We start from the raw sequence: 22,750 nt of genomic DNA, 5'->3' as shown, positions 1-22,750 counted from the left end.
GTTTTTTATTACTGTTGCTTTCCTGTGAGTTGGGAATACTGTGATGAGTACTTAGTCTTGGAATGTCATATATTGCATTCTTTTAGCACAGATATAGTGTCATTGCATAATAAACATAATGCTTTGCCATCTAATTCAATAGCAAAATAACCCACACTCCACTATGCCTTAAAAGTATGACATTTGACAGCCTTTTCCCCCTTCTTTTCATGTTTTGACATGGATATGCAGTGGTATTAAAAAAAAATCACAGTTTGATAGTATTTGTGGCACTTGAAATGCTGTCAAGTGATAACTACGTCACTGTGATTTGTGGTGTGCCAAGCAGTAGTGCATAGTGATGAGAGCACCACATACGGTCTCTGCCACAACTACTCACCTCCACACTGCAGTGAGAAAGCAGCTGTAAACAATACATAAATGAATGAGCATCACTATGTTCCAACAAAACTTTATTGATGGACACTAAAATTCAAATTTCATATAACTTTCACATGTTACAAAATATTATTCTCCTTTTGATTTTTTTTAACATTTGATAATGTAAAAATCATTCTTAGCTTGAAGGCCACACAAAAACAGGCGGCAGGTCAGATTTGCCAACTTCTGCCTTAACCTCATGGGACCTATATATTCTAAAGGGAGCAGGGAGAGGAGAAAATAACAAGAAAATAAATAAATGAACAGGCAAAATTGATGATTTTGTGTTATAAAGAAAATTAAATAGTAAGATGGCCAGGGAATATGTCTCTGAGGGAATATGTAAGGTGAACCCGAATGATGAGAAAGAGCCAGTCACGAGAAAAGTTGAGTACAGAATATTCTAGAAAGAGAGAATAGCAAGGGTTAAGACTGGAGGCAGGCAAAAGTCTGGTGAATTAGAGGAATCAAAAAAGTCAGGCGTGACAGGAATGTAGTGAGGAGGTAAAATGACGGGTGAATGTTTGGAACCTAAATAAGGATGACAACATAGTTAAGACCTTAGTTAGTTGACCACAGTAGGAGTTATGCTAGATCTAGCCTAATTTTGTACACTGGGTTTGTGGTCCCTTGCTAATTTATATGCCCACACAAAGAATTGTGAATTTAAAAAAAGAGAGAGAGAGAAGGAGAAAATATTTTTATTTTTGCCAAACAGTTCTAGGAAAATACAGTATCACCTATATAATCCAGTATGTTGAGAACGGATATAGTTGGACGACACAAGTTATTTCATTAAATGTTCACCCTTAAGTTATGATGCTTCATTTTATAAGTGCTTACAATACAAATGTGTTGCTTATTGGATGATTTAAGGCCATTTATAGCAGTTTTATGTAAAAAGTCTAGTTTCTTCATAAAACTTAAAGCATTAAATCCCCAGTTTACACTTTTTTCTTTTTATATTCAGACCAATTTGTGTGTGCCAAGCTTGTTCTAATTTTTCCTAATGCACTGGAAGGAAAATCATTTTTAAGTTTGCATTGATTTGCGGCAATATTTGTTTTCAACAATCAAATGCTACACTATTTCCTTTTAAATGGCTAAGCACTTAATTAGTTTCACTTGTTCAGCAATTAACTAGTTTCAGACTTCTTATTTTGGTATTGAACCTGACTATTGATAGCTGGAGCAGATATTGCATCAGGATTGCAATGCATGTTTTCCAATCACACCACATAAAAGTTTTCACATTTGAAAAAAGTTCTCCATCGTAATATCATCTAATATCTTTCATAATTGTGAAATATACTTCAACTAGTTTCTTTTTTTCATTTATCTTCTCAAGTACTGCTTCTAGTAAATACGCGGCAAAAGGAAGCTGTAAGAGAAACAGAAAGAAAGATGACCAAAACTCTATATTTTCTTCAGTTCAAAAACATATACTGAATATCATTAAACCATTAGAACTCAGCTATCTGCAACTTTGCACCCATGATGGCACCTTACTGGGTCTCTTCTCAACTGATCTTCCTGGTTAGTGTGGGTAATTTTGCCTTTTATAATAAAAATGATAAAAGAGCAGAAGTAAAATGAAAAAAGATAAACGCCTTATTGAACAATTCATGGTTTACTGACCATGTTAATGATGTAATCTGCAATACAAGCAGCTATGCCATTTATCTTCAATCAGCTGATCAATAGCGGGTTACAGTCATCTCTAGGGCCCACAGGCCTACAGAAGTGGTACTGTATGTTCATCACTCATAAAAGAATGAACGAGAACTATCAATCCACTTGTCTGTGCTACAGCTGAACATCTCAAGGGTTGTAGGGTAAAATTTCAGGGAAAAAAAATGGCAAAAGCATACCCACTGATTAAGTTGTTATAGAAAAGATTGTTTGGCATATCACAGTATAATACACATGTTGCAAACTGCTGAGTTTATGAAACATAGAGTACATTTTTAAATTTCATCATTTATATAAGTTTTCTGGCAAAGTTTTATAGTTCCCTCTGCTTCACTGGGTTGCCTGTAGAACTCCAATTCATATAATACACTTATGGACTGTACGTAAAAGAAAATCCGAAATGTTCCCCAACTACCTCCCATAGCCCTCCCAACTTCTTTTTATCCTCCTTCCCAGCTGTCTGGTCTCAGATAAGAGGCTTATAATAATTCAGAAGTTCAGTAAGTCATTTCTCGGAGTTGTCCTTTTGATTAACCAGGGAAAGACTACTTTTGTCTTCTTGAATATATTAATGAGAATGCTTGTCGTGCCCAGTCCCCTTCCCTACAGAGAAGCAGCAGCCGGCCCTTTTTGGGGCCAGGACACCACTGATGGCATCACTGCCAACACCTGACAAAGACAGCCTGCTGCCCCCTGGAGGAGATGCTCAGCTGTGCTCAGCTAAGGTGATTATAATTAGCTAAACCAACGAGAATGGTTCTTTTCTGAATTTGAACTAGGGAAAAGAGAAAAGATTGGCCAGTAGCAGTGAAACAACGGGCCAGATGGGCACAAACAGATCATGTAGGCCGTGAAGGAGAAACAGACCGAAGCTGGTCCATAGAATTGCCTCAGATCCTAAACAGCCTTCTAGTTTAACTTCCTTCTCCTTAAGGCAGTCTGAGTCTATGTTGGGATAGACTATATCTATAGTCTATGTCAGGAGCTTCACACATTTATCTTACTTGAAACTTACCACTGAAGAAAGCATAAGATACCAAACTATCACATTTGTTCAGTTCCAAGATACAGTTGAATATGAGATACTCACATTGACTTAAAAATAGCTTTCTCTGGAAAAAAAAAAACCTACCACATTAAATATACTCATACCGCATACGCATTCCAATTTCAGAAATGAGAAAATGTGAGGAAAATGCATCTTAGAATCAAGGAGAAAGAAGTTGTTGGATTCCCTTCTGGAAGATAATGATACTAAGAGCAAATCCTTACTTTGACAAATTGCCCTTCTAGGATGAAGAAAAGAGTTATAATTGGCAAAACTGCCAGTTTTACAAATTAGATAATTTACATTCTCAGAGAATTAATATTAGATGTTAAAGAAATGCACAAAAAAACCACAAAACTATTGGGTGACTTTCTTTTAGTTTGACTGTGGCATGTGGCACTCAGTACCACAGGCATTCCTATCAAAAAGGCAGACAAACAAGATGGAGAATAACCTCCCATCTCTTTCTGGTAAAAACAAAAGCAGAAATGAGTGTTTAAAACGTCATTTCCTAATGTTGTTCTAAGGAAAAAAGGGTTCTCTGATCAAATAAGTTGGGGAAACAGACCAAACTTTAAAAAGTTCCTTTATTTCATGATCTCTTAGAGGATTTAAGATGCTAACAGGCACTGTGTTTCTCAAGAGGGCAATATAATACCTGTTTCTAAATTCATTTGTCCCCCCTTTTCTCATGGTCTGTTTATCATGTGGCACTATCAAGTGGCCATGGAACACACTTTGGGAAACATGCTGGTTACATAATTTCCTATGTAATAATGTCACAGCACTTTTACCAGGCCACAATGTATTGACATTAATCATCTTATTTGCAAATTTCATTTTAAAATTAAAAATATAAACCTACTCTTATCATTTTATGATCTGAACAGTTTTCAACTTGGCATGTACTTGCACATTTTGCTTGCCTTAAAAAAATCTCTCTCAAAGAATTTCTCTTCCAGGAAGCCTCCAAGGTGAATAGGAGGTCCATTTACTAATTTATTGCTGACAACTCCCTTTATTCTCTTCTTCCGGCTCTCAATAAAATGAAAAGCCCCACAGTTAAACACAATTGTTTGTCAATACTGTTTTATTGGATTGTAAGCTTCTTTTAAGCTCTGTATAGAGGCTAACTCATTATGGATTTCAAAAAGCAATCAATCTTTTAATCAAGATGCACAGTATGTGTACATCCATCTGCCTTTCTAGGTTCTTCTATTTTTCTCTACAAATAGGTCAGAAGAATATTATGTGTTTATATAATATTAGACAAAAGTTCATAAATCTTATGAGTTAGTTGGAGATGTTTCTTTATTTTAATTCAACTTTTCTATTTTCCTTTTTTTTTTTTTTGTGAGGAAGATTAGCCCTGAGCTAACATCTGTCGCCAATCCTCTTTTTGCTGAGGAAGACTGTCCTGGGCTAACATCTGTGCCCATCTTCCTCCATTTTATATGAGATGCTGCCACAGCGTGCCTTGACAAGCGGTGTGTTGGTGGGCGCCCAGGATCCGAACCCCAGGCCACGGCAGTGGAACGCGTGCACTTAACCGCTATGCTACCAGGCCGGCCCCCTCTATTTTCCTTTTTTACGGCGCAATTCCTACATTTTTTCCTTCTAAACCCAGTGCTCACTCTACTTGCTGTTTATGACCTGCAGTTCACTGGCACGTCAATCTACATCTTCAAATAGGCCTTTCAAAAATTATTTTTTTAATATATAAGAATCAATTGTAATTTTACAACATAAAATCAATGTAATTTTATATTAAAATAGTTAATAATTGAAAGAAACTTAGAGGAAGACTAAGGAAAAGTCAGAATTACAAAACATTTCATAAAATATACTTATTGTTTTCAAATGAATACAACAACTTAAAGTAACTATTAACCAAAATATTTTAACTAGATGTCCCTCTTACTTTAAAAATAGTTCTCTATTTATGGAGTAGACTCAATACATATTCAAATAATGAATGCACTAACAGCCCTGATTTTAAAAATAGCCTCTCTTACCAAGTTTATACTAATCATTTATTTATCCACCTTTTTTCAGAGATTATACAGATAAAAATTTCTGCTTAGTTTAGGATGAATTAACAAAAATTATTGTTTTTTGACAATGGATAAGAATGGGATTTTTAAGTTAATTGGCTATTTTAATTAACAGAGAGTTATCACTTATATCACATACAGATTATCATTAACTCTTAAATCTCATAAATTATGGTTAACCTGAAGACTAGATGGACATAATTTTATCTACAGTGATTCGAGAAAGCTCTTCAAAATCTTACAGTACCAAATGAACATCAATTCTCAGCACACAGCTATAGGTTGGGTAGAGTTATGACTGAAACTGTACTTAAATAGGACAGGCCTTGGAAAGTGCTCTAAAAAGTCACATGGTCTGCTTATTTGTTTGCCCCATTTTTTAAAACTGCAAAATGTTTTAAAAACACTAAAAAGACTAGGAGACTCAACTTTCTGCTACTTGGGAGCCCAGATTAAGTGCAAGTTTATTTCATACAGGCAGTTTAGAGTCAATTAAATTCTCTCCATATGCATTCTGGAGGGGGCTAAGGCTCCCCCAGAACTCCCTCAGAACTCCCTCAGACACAGGAAGCACAACCATCCTTTTACTGATAGGATTTTGGAGCTGGATTGAAGTGGCAATCTGACTGGCCAGCAGCAAAGACCCTTGCTCACTTGCCCCGTCAAATATGTCTGAAACAACAAACCCAACAATTACGCTACCTCGGGTTTCATCTAGGATGGTATGTGCCAGGGACTATGAAGTCCAGAAAGCCTGCATGGTTTCTTTCTTTCTCTTGCATAAAAAGGAGAAGTGATGCTCCTGGTTATGTCAGTGCAGAGTTACACAAGCTCGAACTCTTCAGCATAAAGGAAGAAACGGACAAGTGAAGAGTTGACACTGTGTGAGATTTCTTAGTATGGAAATTTAACTAGGACATCAGAACAACTACAGAGAGTTTGGCTTGATCTATACTGTAGTCTTGAAGTGGATCTTCCTAGTGGTTCTGGCTGTCTCTGCTGCAAAAGATGATTTCTATTACTGGAGGGATTTCCCTGATTTCACACAGATTTTCAGCTTCTCTTGTGTGTAAACACCTACAGATACTTGCCTTTAGGAATTGGTATGCCATTGATGCAATCTCAAATTTATCACTCACACTTACAAATTGTGGCTTCATTCAGAGGTGTTTCTGTATAAAGGGAAGATATGGGTGATGGCTGTGGAGGGTGGAAAGCTATCTTAGAAGAATAATAAAGCCTGAAGTCCATGACTGTAAAACAGAGAGATAACTCACAGCATCAGCACTAAATGCGAGGTGCTCCTAATAATAAAAAATGGAAAATTTTTGTGTTGAAAGAAAAAATTGAAATAAGGGTAACTTGTTAAATCTAAAGGACAAGATTAACATTTTAACCATTTTCATTCTTTTTTTTTGTCAGGATGATTAGCCCTGTGCTAACATCTGCCAATCCTCCTCTTTTTTTCACTGAAGAAGAGTGGCCCTGGGCTAACATCCATGCCCATCTTCCTTCACTTTATATGGGACGCCGCCACAGCATGGCTTGACAAGCGGTGCGTCGGTGCGCACCCGGGATCTGAACCAGCGAACCCCAGGCCGCAGCAGTGGAGTGCGCACACTTAACCACTTGCGCCACCAGGCCGGCCCCCCATTTTCATTCTTGTTTTTGGTTTGAAAACTATTACCAAAAAGATATTGCTTTTAAAATATAAATTGACTTTAATCTAGTTTGAGTCATACTGAAATACATATTTTATGTATTAACCTGCTTTTACACAGGATATGATTCGGTGAGACTTTGAGACTTTAGTAAGAAACGCCAGTGCAGTTTGATTATTATAAAATTAAAGGTGCAAAATTTGTTAGAAATAAATATTTATACATACACACATATATACGTAATATATATTATATACACACATATTTAGATGGATAAGATCCACTCTATATCTTGTAATTAAAAGACTAAACTTGTTAAAATAACTAAGAATGCTATCAGAAAGAACAACTTATTTATAATTTAAATTTGGCACTGAATTTTGAGCTTAGTTTCCTAAATGTTGTTTATATTTCTGGTACATATCATATATATGAGTTCTGATGAAAACTGACACACAGAGAAGGCTGTATCTGCTGTTCTCAAACTTTGATAAAGGCTGTAATTTGTTTTCCCTTTCATGTTTTTCCCAATTTTTTTACAGTGGTAAAATACACATACTATAAAATTTACCTTTTAATTTTAACCACATATGTCTTTTTTCTAGAAACATAAAAGTAGGCTTGAAATTGTTCAATTAAAAAAAAATCCCAGCAAGTCTCTGAAGGGAAAATTTTAAACTGTTGCTATTTCAGCAAACTGTGAGAAATGTGTGTGGGTGACTGAGTGTGTGGGTTTATGTGTGAGAGAGATGAGTGTGTGAGTGTGCAGGGATGTGTAAGTGTGTTACAAGTACAACATAGAAAGCACAGAGTAAGTGTGCTCAGAGTTGTAAGGAGAAACTTGCAGTTAATCTTCAGGCTGGAAGTTACTCGGTTTACAAAAGCCAGGGAGATCTACAAAACCCTCTCACTGCCATATTGCAAGGCATTCTATAGAAGGCAAGCATATTTTGCAGAGAGGGCGCTGGGGAAAGAGTCATTTTAAATATCAGCATGTGCAAGATTGGAAGCAACTAATAGGAACAGAGATATTGAAAGCTAAAGAAAAACCACTGATTAAAGTCTGTACTTTAAATTCTCAGCACCTGAAGGAGAAAGACAGAATATTTCATACGGTCCCAACACAAGAAAATGATCTATACCAAGTGGACTAAAATAGACTGAATGAAACCCAGAAAAGAGAATAAGGCAACAGCAAAACAAAATCAAGACACATTTTCTAGCCATTCCCAGCAAAGGGTTTTTATACAAATCCTAGTAAAGACCCATACTGTGTTTATAACTTTATTATTGTTTGTTTTATACAAGTATACATATTTTAATATGTATACCCATAATCTGTTCAAGTTAATTGTTCAATAAATTTCACAGTTTATATATTTTAACTATTTATTCATTGCCCTCCCTCCCCAGAAACGTAAGCTCCACGAGGGCAGGGATTTCCATCTCTTCTGTTCACTCTGTGCCCCCAAACCGGAAACAATCCCTGACACGTCGTAGGCACCCAAAACATGTTTTTTCAAATGGAGTCCACAGCATGGGTTCAGTTTTATCTCCACTAATTCTTTCCATTGCCTTTATAAAGTCCCGAGTACAAAGGGCTGTTTCAGGTGTTATGAAGGCCTGAAAACAAAACTAAATGACCTTTCTTATAATTTTAATTTTGAGGATCAGAACGGACAGAACAAATAAACTGTCTCTTCGAGGACAGAGTGTTAAGTCACTGACTCCTTGTTTGGATATATGAGGAGGTAATATCAATTAGAGTAGAATAGAAGGACATCTCCTTATGTGCCAGCTGAAAGGAAACAGATTAAGTATAAAATAAAATAATTTATCTCATGTATTCATAGTTATGGCCAGTAGACAGAAATTCAAATTCAAATGCATTAAAGGCAATCTTTGTTAATGGTGAAGGACATAGCGTATGTGATATGAGGCCTTCACTGAATTTAGTTTTAAATGCATTTTTTTCTCTTTCAATATGTCTCATATTAAGGAATTCATTTTTTAAATGGAGATATAATTTACATAACATAAAATTCACCATTTTAAATATGTCATTGGTTTTTATTATATTCACAAGGTTGTACAACCATCACCACTATCTAATTCCAGAACATTTTTATCACCTTAAAAGAACCCTGTACCCATTAGCAGCCACTCCCTATCTCCCCCCATGCCCTGGCAACCACTGACTTATTTCCAGTCTTGATAGATTTGCCTATTCTGGACATTTCATATGAATGCAGTCATATTGTGTGTAGCCTTTTGTGTATAACTTCTTCCACTTAGCATAAGGTTTACAAGGTTCTTCCATGTTGTAGCATGTATCAGGACTTCACTCCTTTTTTATAGCTGAATAATATTCCCACGTATCCATATACCACATTTTGTTTAGCCATTCATCAGTTGATGGACCTTTGAGTTGCTTCGACTGTTAAGCTACTATGAATAACGCTGCTATGAGCATTCATGTAGAAGTTTTTGTATGGACATATGTCTTCATTTCTCTTCTATATACCCAGGGGTGGAACTGCTGGATCATATAATCTCTATCTTTAACTTTTTGAGGAACTGCCATACTATTTCCCACATGGCGGCACCATTTAACATTCCCAATAGCGATGTATGAGGGTTCCAATTTCTCCAGATCCTCACCAACACTTGCTATTGTCTGTCCTTTTGATTATAGCCATCCTACTGGGTGTGAAGTATATATCTCATTTTGGCTTTTGGTTTGCTTTTCCCTCATGATTAATGATGTTGAGCATTCTTGCATGTGCTTATTGGCTATTTGCACATCTTTTTGTAGAAATATCTATTCAAATCAGTTTCTTTTCTTTTTATCGTTGAGTTGTAAGAGTTTCACATGTGTTCTTAAATGGTTAAATTTAACTGAGAAAGCCAAACAGAAGGCTGGGTTGAATTAGTGACAAATCGTGACTCCTTGAATATTGTTAATGAAACGTACCTACTAAATTTTCTACGGCTTCAATAGTTGACATCTACCAAATCTGATCTACCTCTTTAGAGCCCGAAAACTCTTTGTCATCATGTAGGTTATTAAACTCCCCCATATTTGGTTTCTGCTTTCTGACCCCTTCATCTCATCTCATTACTGTCATCAGTTCAATCACTATCACGTGAATCACCTCTATCTCATCCTTTCTATTTCCATGCACAGGGCATATCCAGGCCCTCGCTGACCTTCGCCTAGACTACCTTCTTGTGCCCAGTCTCTTCTCCCTTCAAGCCACCCTGCATGCTGATCTCACGTATCTTTCTAAAGCACAACTCTGATTACATCCCTTTCCTTCTCAAAAGCTTTCATAGCTTGGTCTCAGCCTACTTTTCCTATCTCTGTTTTTTTCTCCCACTCCTTAAACTACAGAAAAACTAATTTTGGGGGGGGGGTTCTTCCATCCTATTATAATCATTAATTTACTTGTTTGTTTCTGCCATAAATTTTAAGTTTTTAAAAACATATTAATGTAAAAAGAGGAATTAAAACAAGGAAAAATGTTCAAAGAAATTAAAAGGCAGCTATGCTATAAAAAATGGGAGTAGATACTACATTTTTTTCTGTGTGATTCTTATTACTAGAAATCTGTGGGGGCAAAGGTTAGGTGCAGATAAAGATCAAATATATAAAATTACCAATTGCATCAGGACTATTTGAAATAATGAGGAAATATATTTGCATTCTGTATTAAATATGGATAAGTTAAGGTTTTAGCCCCTTTAGTTCTCATGCACTTCTGGCTAACAGGAGCAGTAGGTATTATATTATGGTATAGTCCTATATTGCCATATGGTAGAACAGCTTTTTATTTTGTGGTAAGTATTTTATCAATATAAATTTTCATTAAATGAATGCAGAAAAAATTTTCTTTAACAGAAAACAATTCTGTGGCCTAACCCTTAAATAAGAGATAAAACCACAGGGCCATATTAACTCCTATGATCTCAAAATACTATTATACACAGCACCCAACACAGAGAGAGAACATAAAAGGGAAGTTTTCCTATAACTTTATCTTCAAAATATTTTAATAATCAAACATCAATACTGAATTAATTAGCATTTTTTATGGCATGCACACAATTATTCCATGGCTTGAAGATCATGTGGCCTCAGATACATGGAGCTGTATGCCAAAAACTAAACAAAATGAATGAATGAACATATTTACACTCTTGCCCACACAATCGTGTGAGCATAACTTAGACCCTAAAAAATTGGTGGACAAAGAAAACCTCTTCTAAAATTCAGGACAAATATAATTGCTAGAATTGAGAGAGAAGAAAAGTAGGCTAAAAAAAAAAAAGAGATGTTTTCTATTTTATAGATTGTTCTCTTGGGCGCAATTATAAAGTGACATTTAGTTCAACCAATGAAGTCTCTTATTTTTTTTTCACAAAATTCAAAGACATCAGCAAAACCACCTATGTCAGTAATAAAAATAAAAAGTGTTTGACTTTTTAAATGTTAGCATACTGTCACAGTGGAATAAAATTAGCTTGAAAAATGATCTAAAGGCACATGATGCAGTTCATTATGTATAACAGCAACAGCAGCGGTTTCCCAGTGTTCATAAAGTCTGCTCCATTAAATTTACCTCCAGTCAATAATTAGGAGTCCACAAATAAACCTGGGCAATTAAATCAATACTGCCAGGCAATTATATTCCAGAGTCTAGGCTCAGTGGCACAAAAAGGCACTATATCAAACTGCAGTATTAAGTGGTCTAATGCCATTTTCAACAGGATTTTTTTACACTAACTGGACAGAATAAACATATATCCAAATGATGTGTAACGTGTGTATGTACGTCTACATCTGTTAGTTAAAAAATTAGGTCTGGTGTCAGTATGGCTTTAGTAAAATGTAATAAAGATTTATATGTATTTATTTGTTATTTTTATGTTCATAATTGGTGATATAATTTCCACATTAAAGGGTCATATTTACAACTTGAATACTAAAAAAATTCATTAAAAAGTTTATTTTTATCATTTTCAAGCTAAAAAAAGTAACCCATGACAACCATTACTGAACTCCTTTGATGTGCCAGGCCCTGGGCTGGATGCTGGGCGCACAATATGATTAAGAGATAGCCTTTCTTCTCAAAAACCGAGTTGTCACTGTAAAAGCCTTTGTCCAGCACTTCTGCACTTAAACTACTTTGAGGAAAAGATTGCCAATCACCTTCTATTACTATTGAAGTGATTTGGATAATGTTTCAAAAATATATGAAACTGATACTAAGAAGATAAGTAGGTCACATATTACTTACTTACTTATTACTTACTTACGCTTTTCCAAAAGCATAGATACGGCTGTTTGTTAAATAATTGCATTTAACATCAGCTTTTATTTTTAATCTTTACACAGAAACATTTATGACTTGCTAGAAATCACAGGATGATAAAATTTTTTTTTGCTATTTTGAGAAATGTGTTTTAGCTCCTTTTATTCCAGTTCATTTTTAAAATAGACAATTAGGTTGAGCAAAAAGAACTATAATGAAAAAGTTTTAGAATATATTACATCTGTCAGTGATGTCAAAACACAAACTGGCTATGACTAGAAAAGCAGAGCTCTCACCTGCCAATAAACTGCCCTTGATCACTTACAAGAGGGGCACATCCCAGCAGACTGTGTGTGTATTAAAAAAATACTTGAAAGGGAAGAAAAAGTATCACACAGGTCACAGCAGCAGTCTCAATAGACCCCTCAGGGATTTCCACTCGTCTTGGCCTTGTCATCCTCTCTGCTGCTTTCCACTCGGCCCAGAAAATGTCGATAGGAAAATGTTTCAGGGGCCTCTGGTGGAAATTTTTTCATTCTTTCTGCATTGACAGGATGCCAAATCAATATTTACTTCCCACTAACAAGCTGCTCGAGGTCTCAGTAGAAAATACTGTAGAGAATGCGGGAAGACACAGTAATAAACAGCTGTCTGGCTGTGAGGAAAACATGAATTGACTGGAAACAGGTCCATAGTAAAAGGTCACTGAAACCCATGAACTCCTCAGGTGTCCATATCAACTACTAACTTTAAAGACACATAATAAAGAACCTCTTTTCCTAAGAGGGCTGAGAGAATGGATTCTGTTCAGTCTAGCAAGCACAGAGGTTGACTCAATAATTTAATTAATGCATTTGCTAAGACCCTTGTTGGCTCTTTCCCAAGGCATTTGTTTCATTTGTTAAGTCCAAATGTACAAATAGAGGGTTAACTTTCCTGTCTACCTATCAGAATTCTTCTTTACCTAACAGAAGTAAATAGGGTGTGTTTACAAAAAGTTAGACATTTAGTAAAAATGCAAGGCTTAGAATTTTTATCTGGAAGTTTTAATATATGCAGTAGAAAAATGAAATACCTGTCCTTCAAGAAGTTTCTGAATGTAAAACAGCCATTCCTTGTCATTCTCAGCATCTATCTTTGTCCTTTCGATTTCCTAAAGGAAGAAAATAAAAACAAGGGTGGTAATTGAATTTATATAAACTTGATCACACTATTAGATACTAGTTATCTAGTTAGTTATTAGATATTAGAATAAATGTAGAGATATTGGTAGAATTGGATTCAACAAAGAGCAGCCTGTCCTTTCAAAGTAGAGAATATTCAAGTCCACGCTCCTTAATATTTAATTTATAAATATTTACATAACATACACATGGAAGATAAAGCCATATTTCTATATTTCACAATATAATTCAGGAATATTTTATTTCTGCCTTCACAGTGGAGATCAAGGTAGGGACTGAGGCAGAGATGCAAGTGACTAAAATAAAGTAAAAAATAAGGTGGAGCTATAGAAAAGAATCATTTAAGTGACTGGCATAAGATAACATAAAGCCGTATACTCAAAAATCTGACTTGTCAATAGATAACAAAAGAGTAATTGTTACAATTACAAACAAAATAGGACATGGTATGGATCTGGTGTGTTTATTTATTTATTAATTTATTTTTTTGTGAAGAAGATCGTCCCTGAGCTAACATCTGCCAATCTTTCTTTTTTTTGCTGAGGAAGACTGGCCCTGGGCTAACATCCGTGCCCATCTTCCTCCACTTTATATGGGACGCTGCCACAGCATGGCTTGCCAAGCGGTGCGTTGGTGTGCACCCAGGATCCGAACCGGTGAACCCTGGGCCGCCGCAGTGGAGCACGTGCACTCAACCACTTGCACCACCGGGCTGGCCCCTCTGGTGTGTTTAAATGTTTGCTTATTTAAAATACCCAATAACTAATGGATAGGCAAGGGACACTCCAACTTAGTGTTATAAGTCACTAAATACTTTCAAGCCATCAATTATCAAGGTAAAATATTCTGAAAGTATAACATATTCACATGTGCAGTTGATTATTCAGTATAATGTATTCACATGTGCAGTAGATTATTCAGTTTACAAAAAAAAATGGACTTTTCATAAAGGGAAGGGTGTGGGAAACTACTACTTGTTGAAATTTACCGTATGCCAGGGATCAGGCGAGGCACTTCACATAGGCTACCACAGTGTTTCACATGAAGTGACTCGAGTTCGACGTAGCTTAAAGAATATTCAAGTCGGGTGGTTTGGGATCTGCTTGTGCAAACCACTCAACTCTTTAGACTCCTGAAAGATGCAAAGATCAGCCTAAATAAGCCCTGGTCTATAGTTAAATCTAGTAAATACATCAAGGGACCCTGACCCTTTTCAGAACAGTGTGTTTCTACTGGAGTCCTTTTTCTTCAGGAGGACTTCCATTTAAGGCTATGTGGTGTGCACATTGCAGTGCTGTATACTCTGGCTCCACACTGCATTGGCCCAGGGGCCCGGGTGCCATTTCTTCACATAAATGTGCCATCTACTCTCTGGGACTATAAAGAGATCTTTTTCTAATTCATATACTCAAAGGGGACAACTTTTTCTAATTTTTCCATTCAGAGGGTGTGCTTTTTTCTAATTTGTAAGCTGAGAAAGGGCATCTTTTGAGACCACACAAAAGCTGTGGCTCTGTCTTCCAGAATATGTATCTGTGTTTGTGTATACACATGCACACACAAACTCACACACATATACACATACACACGTGAGGGATTTTGCTAGATCTGCTTGCTTTAAAACTCTTTGACAACAGTGGAGGACTCAACCTTAATTTTTGGTTAGGTTTCTCATTATGAATCAAAAAATTTTAATTAAATGTCTATAATAAGGTATAATAACATCCTTGCCAGACATACTATTATTTCCTGTGTGTCTTATATTTGATACTACACTTGAGAATGCTCTTGTACTTCAAAGTTCAGAATTCAGTAGAAAGTCCGGACATTGTGGCATAGGTGCTGGAAAGAGGAAACTGATAAATCCCTATCCTATTCACCCACAGGATGAAAATAATCTCAGCAGGATTCCTTTGACCTCTTTTCTAAGAATTCTTGGTACTTTCAAAACCTTTGCAAGTTGTAGATCTGTTCTACTCCGGAAGTTCTTTGAGAAGCTGATAGGGGCTGGAGGATGTTCTCATACAAATATTTAAGTCTATCATTTTATTTATTCATTGAGCAAATACTTATTGGAAGCTACTGGTGCCATCATCTCTTTAACATTTCCAAACAATAAAAGATCTCATATTCATGTATTCAAGTTCAGAGACCTAACAGTAGAAAAGGACTCAGTATCTTCCACAGGTGTCACAGAAGACTGTGCATAGGATGAGATTCGACTGTTTATGAGGTAATAACTATGTCAAAAACGCAGTGCCCTCCCCAGGAGGTGCTGAAATGCTACTGAAGACCTATACCCATATGAACATAAATTCACACAGACAGGAGGATTTCACCCAATTTAAAGCAATAAATACATTTTTCTTTAACTTGATCAACAATAATTTTGAATTTAGCTAGGAAAGCCAATAGATTTACTTCTTTTAAAAATCTCACAAAGTAGGAGTAATCCTCAAGTCAATGGTGACCAACCTAACTAAACCCATTCAAACTGGCTTAATAAAACATATTAGCTTACAAGATATATGATTAACTAAGAAGAAAATGGAGGAGACAGGAAAGGATAACTGACTTGAATAACAAACAAGCAGTTCTAAAGGTTACACGCACTGGCTCATTTCTATATTACACAGTTAAACTTCTCTAAAGTTTATCTGAGTTGGTTAATACTTGACATATCTTTCATTGGTGCATTAATAATCTTAGCTTCATTAATATTACCTTAAAGATGAAATTCTACGAATTATAAAACAAATTTAAAAATGTACATAAATTCAATGTGTAAAAAAGTCATTTATTAATAAATATTAATAGGGGGCGGCCTGGTGGCGTAGTGGTTAAGTGCGCGCACTCTGCTGCAGTGGCCCAGGGTTCACACGTTCAGATCCCAGGCGTGCACCGACGCACTGCTTGTCAAGCCATGCTGTGGTGGTGTCCCATATAAAGTAAAGGAAGATGGGCACAGATGTTAGCCCAGGGTCGGTCTTCCTCAGAAAAAAGAGGGGGATTGGCAACGGATATTAGCTCAGGGCTGGTCTTCCTCACACAAAAAAATAAATAAAAATAAATATTAATAATTATTTAAATGATCTTACCACTTCATCTTCTGTGTCCAATATTTCCTCTAGATCTGACTGTGAAATGTTCAGGATAGACGCTGCCAAGGTCTGGGCTTTATGGGTTGAGGTTTTATAAGAGTCCCTGTTCTTCTGCCTTTTTTTAAGCTCTCTGATTTGTCGCCTCATAGAATGAATATCAGTTTGTAACTCTTTGACCAAAGCCTGCAACATATTGGAAAGAATGTGGGCTCATATGGAAGTCATAAATGAAGATAAAGCAGTCATAACATAAAAACATGAAGATCCTAGCAAATCATTTTTTTATTAGGATTACTCCGATTTTATTTATTTTGGAACACAATGGACTGCTCTTTACTTATTGTCGGTATGTAATAAAAGCTCTCTTAATTGACCATTTAACCAACTTGCTGGATTAACCAAAACTCTCCAATCCCTTTTCAGATTCACCAACTGCTATCTCGGCTGACGAATGCTTGCAGCAGAGCACAGCTACTCCCACCAGTTGAGTTGATGCCAATTGTCCATTTTATTTATTCCTAAATGTGTATATATTAGTTGTAACAGGTTAGCTACGTAATTAATTATTACATAAACTGATAAAATATGACTGCAGAAAGAGAGTTGTTTCTACTTTATTAAAACTGAATCCAAAATGCTTTGAAAGACGATAATGAGAAGTTGAGCAAAAGTGCAATTAAATTATGTGTGGGCAAGACAACAATAAAGGATTGAAAAAAATCATAAAAATCTAGGATTGCTTCACAAGAGTCTTTACGTGCTCCCTTTGAGAAATTAATAAATGCTAGCCCACACCATGCCTATGTGTGCATAAGAAAAAGTCAGCCCTTACTCTGGGTGAACAGAGCTCTGGGCCTCAGTGCCTGGCTTTGTGAGGTGACAGCAGGCTAGTGAGATGTTTGGGCTATTTTCAGCCTTTTGCCAGCTCAAGTAATGTTGCAATAAATAATGGCGCTCATATATACATTTGCATCCCTAGGATATATCTCTAGAAGTGAAATTGCTGACCAAAAGCTATATATAACTATAATTTTGAAAGCATTACTTAATTCTCCCCATCTCCAAGATAGTACCAAGTTACACTTGCATGAAGAATGTATGAAAGTACTTGCTTCTCTATACCATTAGCAAAACACCAATCTGGTATTTCAGTGTAGTTTCTTTTTTCACCGTATTTTTAAGTTTCATTTCTCTTATTAAAAACAAAGTTGAGGGGCTGGCCTGGTGGTGTAGTGGTCAGGTATGCATATTCCATTTCGGCAGCCTGGGGTTCGCAGGTTCGGATCCTGGGTGCGGACCTAGACACTGCACATCAAGCCATGCTGTGGCGGCGTCCCACATACAAAATAGAGGAAGATTGGCACAGATGTTACCTCAGGGCCAATCTTCCTCACCAAACAAAAACAAAAACAACAAAGTTGTGCATCAGCCTTAAGAGATAATTATATTTCTTTGCTCATTTTTTTCTATATTTCTTAGTGATTGATAGGAGCTCTTTACATATTTGTCTGTTGTATCTAAATTTTTCATAATTTGTATTTTTCTATTTTTATTAAGGTAACATAATATAATAATATAGTTATATTATTATTGGTACAACTATATTAGTATAATGATATATTATTAATATAATAATATATTAAGGTATATATAATATATATATTTCTTCTCTCTCTCTCTCTATATATATATATATGACTATATATATATATGACATCTTTATCCTGTCATCCATTGATAGGCACTTAGGTTGTTTCCAAGTCTTGGTATTGTGAATAAAGTTGCAATGAACATAGGGGTGCATATATCTTTTCGAATTAGTGTTTTTCTGTTCTTGGATAAATACCCAGAAGTGGAATTTTCTGAGGAATCTCCATACTGTTCCATATTGGCTGCACTAATTCACATTCCCACCAGCAATGTACAAGGGTTCCCTTTGCTCCACATCCTCTCCAACACTTGTTATTGTCTTTTTAATAATAGCCATTCTGATGGGCATGAGGTGATATCTCATTGTGGTTTTGATTTGCATTGCCCTAATAATTAGTGATGTTGAACATCTTCTCATGTGCCTGCTGGCCATCTGTATATCTTCTTTGGAAAAATGTCTGTTCAGATCCTCTGCCGATTTTTTAATCAAGTTGTTTGTTTTCTTGTTGAGTTGTACGAGTTATTTATATATTTTGGATATTAACTCCTTATCAGATATACAATTTGCAAATATCTTTTCCCAATTGGTAGGTTGTCTTTTTGTTTTGCTGATGGTTTCCTTTGCCATGTAGAAGCTTTTCAGCTTGATGTACTCCCATTTGTTTATTTTTTCTTTTGTTTCCCTTGCCTGAGGAGGCATATTCAAAAAGATACTGCTAAGACCAATGTCAAAGAGCATACTGCTTATGTTTTCTTCTAGGAGTTTTATAGTTTCAAGTCTCACATTCAAGTCTTTAATCCATTTGAGTTAATTTTTGTGTATGGTGTAAGATGGTGGTCTACTTTTGTTCTTTTGCATGTGGCTGTCCAGTTTTCCCAACATCATTTGTTGAAGAGACTTTCGTTTCTCCATTGTATGTTCTTGGCTCCTTTGTCAAAAGTTACTGGTCCACAGATGTGGGGTTTATTTCTGGGCTGTCAATTCTATTCCATTGATCTGTGTGTCTGTTTTTTCTGCCAGTACCATGCTGTTTTGATTACTATATCTTTGTAGTTTATTTTGAAATCAGGGAGTGTGATACCTCCAGCTTTGTTCTTTTTTCGCAGGATTGCTTTGGCTATTTGGGGTCTTTTGTTGTTCCATATAAATTTTAGGATTCCTTGTTCTATTTCAATAAAAAATGCCATCAGGCTTCTGATTGGGATTGCATTGAATCTGTAGATTGCTTTAGGTAATACGGTCATTTTAACTATGTTAATTCTTCCAATCCAAGAGCACAGAATATCTTTCCATTCCTTTATGTGTTCTTCAATTTCTTTCAACAATGTCTTATAGTTTTCAGTGTACAGGTCTCTCACCTCCTTGGTTTATTCCTAGACATTTTATTCTTTTTGTTGCAACTGTAAGTGGGATTATATTCTTGATTTCTCTTCCTGCTAGTTCATTGTTAGTGTATAGAAATGCAACTGATTTTTGTATCTTGATTTTGTACCCTGAAGCTTCACTACATTTGTTTATTATTTCTAATAGTTTTTTGGTGGCTTCCTTAGGGTTTTCTATATATAAAATCATGTCATCTGCAAATAGTGACAGTTTTACTTTTTTCTTTCTAATTCGCGTATCTTTTATTTCCTTTTCTTGCCTAATTGCTCTGGCTAGGACTTCCAATACTATGTTGAATAAGAGTGGTGAGAGTGGACATCCTTGTCTTGTTCCTATTCTCGGGGGGATAGCCTTCAGTTTTTCACCATTGAATATGATGTTAGCTGTGGGTTTGTCATATATGGTGTTTATTATGTTGAGGTACTTTCCTTCCATACCCATTCTATTCAGAGTTTTTATCATAAATGGATGCTGAATCTTGTTGAATGTTTTCTCTGCATCTATTGAGAGGATCATGTGATTTTTACTCTTCATTTTTTAAATGTGGTGAATCACATTGATTGATTTGTGGATGTTGAACCATCCCTGTGTCCCTGGTATAAATCCCACTTGATCATGGTGAATGATCCTTTCAATGTATTGTATTTGATTTGCTAGTATTTTTTTGAGGATTTTTGCATCTATGTTCACCAGTAATATTGGCCTATAATTTTCTTTTTTTGTGTTGTCCTTGGTACCAGGATAACGTTGGCCTCATAAAATGAGTGAAAAAGTGTCCCTTCCTCTTCAATCTTTTGGAAAAGTTTGAGAAATATAGGTATTAAATCTTCTTTGAATGTTTGGTAGAATTCATCAGAGACATCTGGTCCTAGACTTTTGTTTTTTAGGAGGTTTTTTATTCTGTTTCAATCTCCTTGCAAGTGATTGGTCTATTCAGATTCTATATTCCTCTTGATTCTGTTTTGAAAGGTTGTATGATTCTAGGAATTTATCCGTTTCTTCTAGGTTATTGAATTTGTTGGTGTACAGTTATTCATAGTGTTCTTTTATAACTCTTTGTATTTCTGTGGTTATCTATTGTGATTTCTTCTCTTTTATTTCTGATTTTATTTGAGCCTTCTCCCTTTTTTTCTTAGGGAGTCTAGCTAAAGGTTTGTCAACTTTGCTTATCTTCTCAAAGAACCAGCTCTTAGTTTCACTGATCCATTCTATTATCTTTTTAGTCTCTATTTCACTTATTTCAACTCTGATTTTAATATTTCCTTTCTTCTACTTATTTTGGGCTTCATTTGTTCTTCTTTTTCTAGCTCCTTTAGCTATAATGCTATATTGTTTATTTGAGATATTTCTTGTTTGTTGAGGTAGGCCTGTATTGCTATAAACCTCCCTCTTAGTACCACTTTTGCTGCATCCCATAAGTTTTCATATGTTGTGTTTTCATTTTCATTTGTTCCTAGGTATTTTTTAAAATTTCTCCTTTGATTTCTTCATTGATCCAATAGTTGTTTAGCAGCACATTGTTTGGTCTCCACATATTTGTGACTTTTCCCGCTTTCTTCTTCTAGTTGATTTCTAGTGTCATATCATTGTGGTCAGAAAAGATACTTGATATGATTTCAATATTCTTAATTTATTGAGACTTGTTTTGTTTCCCAACATATGGTCTACCTTTGAGAATGTTCCATGTGCACTTGAGAAGAATGTGTATTCTGTTGGTTTTGGATGGAATGGTCTATATGTATCTATTAAGTTTATCTGGTCTAATGTTTCACTTAAGGCCAATGTTTCCTTGTTGACTTTCTGTCTCAATGATCTATCCATTGGTGTAAATGGGGTATTAAAATCTGCTACTATTATTGTGTTGCCGTCAATTTCTCCCTGTAGGTCTGTTAATAATTGCTTTCTATATGTTGGTGCTCCTATGTTAGGTACATATACATTAATAAATGTTATGTCTTCTTCATGGATTGTCCCCTTTATCACTATATAATGTCCATCTTTGTCTCTTGCTATCCTTTTTGGCATGAAGTCTATTTTGTCTGACATAGGTATGGCTACACCCACTTTCTTTTGGTTGCCATTTGCTTGGAGTATCATCTTCCATTCCTTCACTTTGAGCCTACGTTTGTCTTTAGAGCTTGAGATGGATCTCCTGGAGGCAGCATATTGTTGGGTTGTTTTTTAATCCACCCAGCCACTCTGTGCTTTTTGATTGGTGAATTCAACCCATTTACATTTAAGGTGATTCTTAATATATGAGGACTCAATACTGCCATTTTATCTTTTGTTTTCTGGTTGCTCTATATTTTCATTGTTTCTCTTTCCTTGTGTTTCTGCCTGCGATTTCAGTTTGGTGGTCTTCTGTGATGTGTTTCTCAGTTTCCTCTTTTTTATGTTTTGTGATTCTGCTATAAATTTTTATGTTGTTACCATGTGGTTTGTATAAAAGGTCTCATAGATCAGATAGTCCTTTTTCTGCTGATAGTCTCTTATCTTCATTTGCCTATGCAGGTTCCATCCTTTTCCTTTTCCCCTTCTGTATTTCTGTTGTCACAAATTATTTCTGTCTGTATTGTGAGTTCATTACCAAATTGAAGGGGTTATAGTTATTTTTAATGCTTCCTTTCTCTTTAACCTTTATGTTATAATTACGCGAATACTATCCTATTCTGATACAGATTTGCAATTTTCTGATTCTGTCTATTTATCACCTTGCTCCAATCTTTGTATACCTTTGCCTTTTCACTTCAAGTAGGACGGCTCCTTTCAACATTTCTTGCAATGCAGCTCTAGTGGTGGTGAAATCCCTCAGCTTTTTGTGGTCTGGGAAAGCCTTTATTTCTCCTTCATATCTGAAAGATAACTTTGCTGGATAGAGTACTCTTGGCTGACAGTTTTTAGCTTTCAAAATTTTGAATTTATCTCTCTACTCTCTCCTGGCCTGTAGGGTTTCTACTGTGAAATCTGCTGATAGCCTAATGGGTATTCCTTTGTAGGTTGTTTTCTTTTTCTCCCTGGCTTCTTTTAATATTCTCTCTTTGTCATTGATTTCTGACAGTTTTATTATCCTGGGTCTTGGAGAAGGTCTTTTTATGTTGAGATAATTCAGTGTCCTATTAGCTTCACGGATTTGTATATCCAGTTCCTTCCCCAGGTTTGGGAAGTTCTCAGCTATTATTTCTTAAGTAAGTTCCCTGCTCCGTCTCTCTCTCTTCTCCTTCTGGCATACCCATTACCCTTA

At 35.7% G+C, this 22,750-nt stretch overlaps 1 protein-coding gene across 9 annotated transcripts in view; it reads right to left on the bottom strand.

The window, feature by feature from the left end:
• Positions 1-435: 435 nt before the first annotated feature.
• Positions 436-22,750, bottom strand: part of CNTLN (centlein) — a 325,461-nt gene continuing 303,146 nt past the window's right edge. For all 9 annotated transcript variants that reach the window (XM_087444653.1, XM_087444645.1, XM_087444650.1 and 6 more), the window contains 3 exons: positions 16,473-16,658; positions 13,266-13,343; positions 436-1,801 (listed from right to left, as the gene is read on the bottom strand). In XM_087444653.1, the coding sequence (XP_087300779.1) occupies positions 1,700-1,801; positions 13,266-13,343; positions 16,473-16,658 (366 nt within the window). In that variant the 3' untranslated portion in view covers positions 436-1,699. The remainder of the gene's footprint in view (positions 1,802-13,265; positions 13,344-16,472; positions 16,659-22,750) is intronic.

Source organism: Ceratotherium simum, chromosome 20, assembly GCF_057802395.1.
Source record: "Ceratotherium simum simum isolate JZ-2026a chromosome 20, ASM5780239v1, whole genome shotgun sequence".
NCBI classification, from domain to species: Eukaryota; Metazoa; Chordata; class Mammalia; order Perissodactyla; family Rhinocerotidae; genus Ceratotherium; species Ceratotherium simum.
Note: the sequence above shows the minus strand (reverse complement) of the source record. Positions and strands in the feature narration are given on the sequence as shown.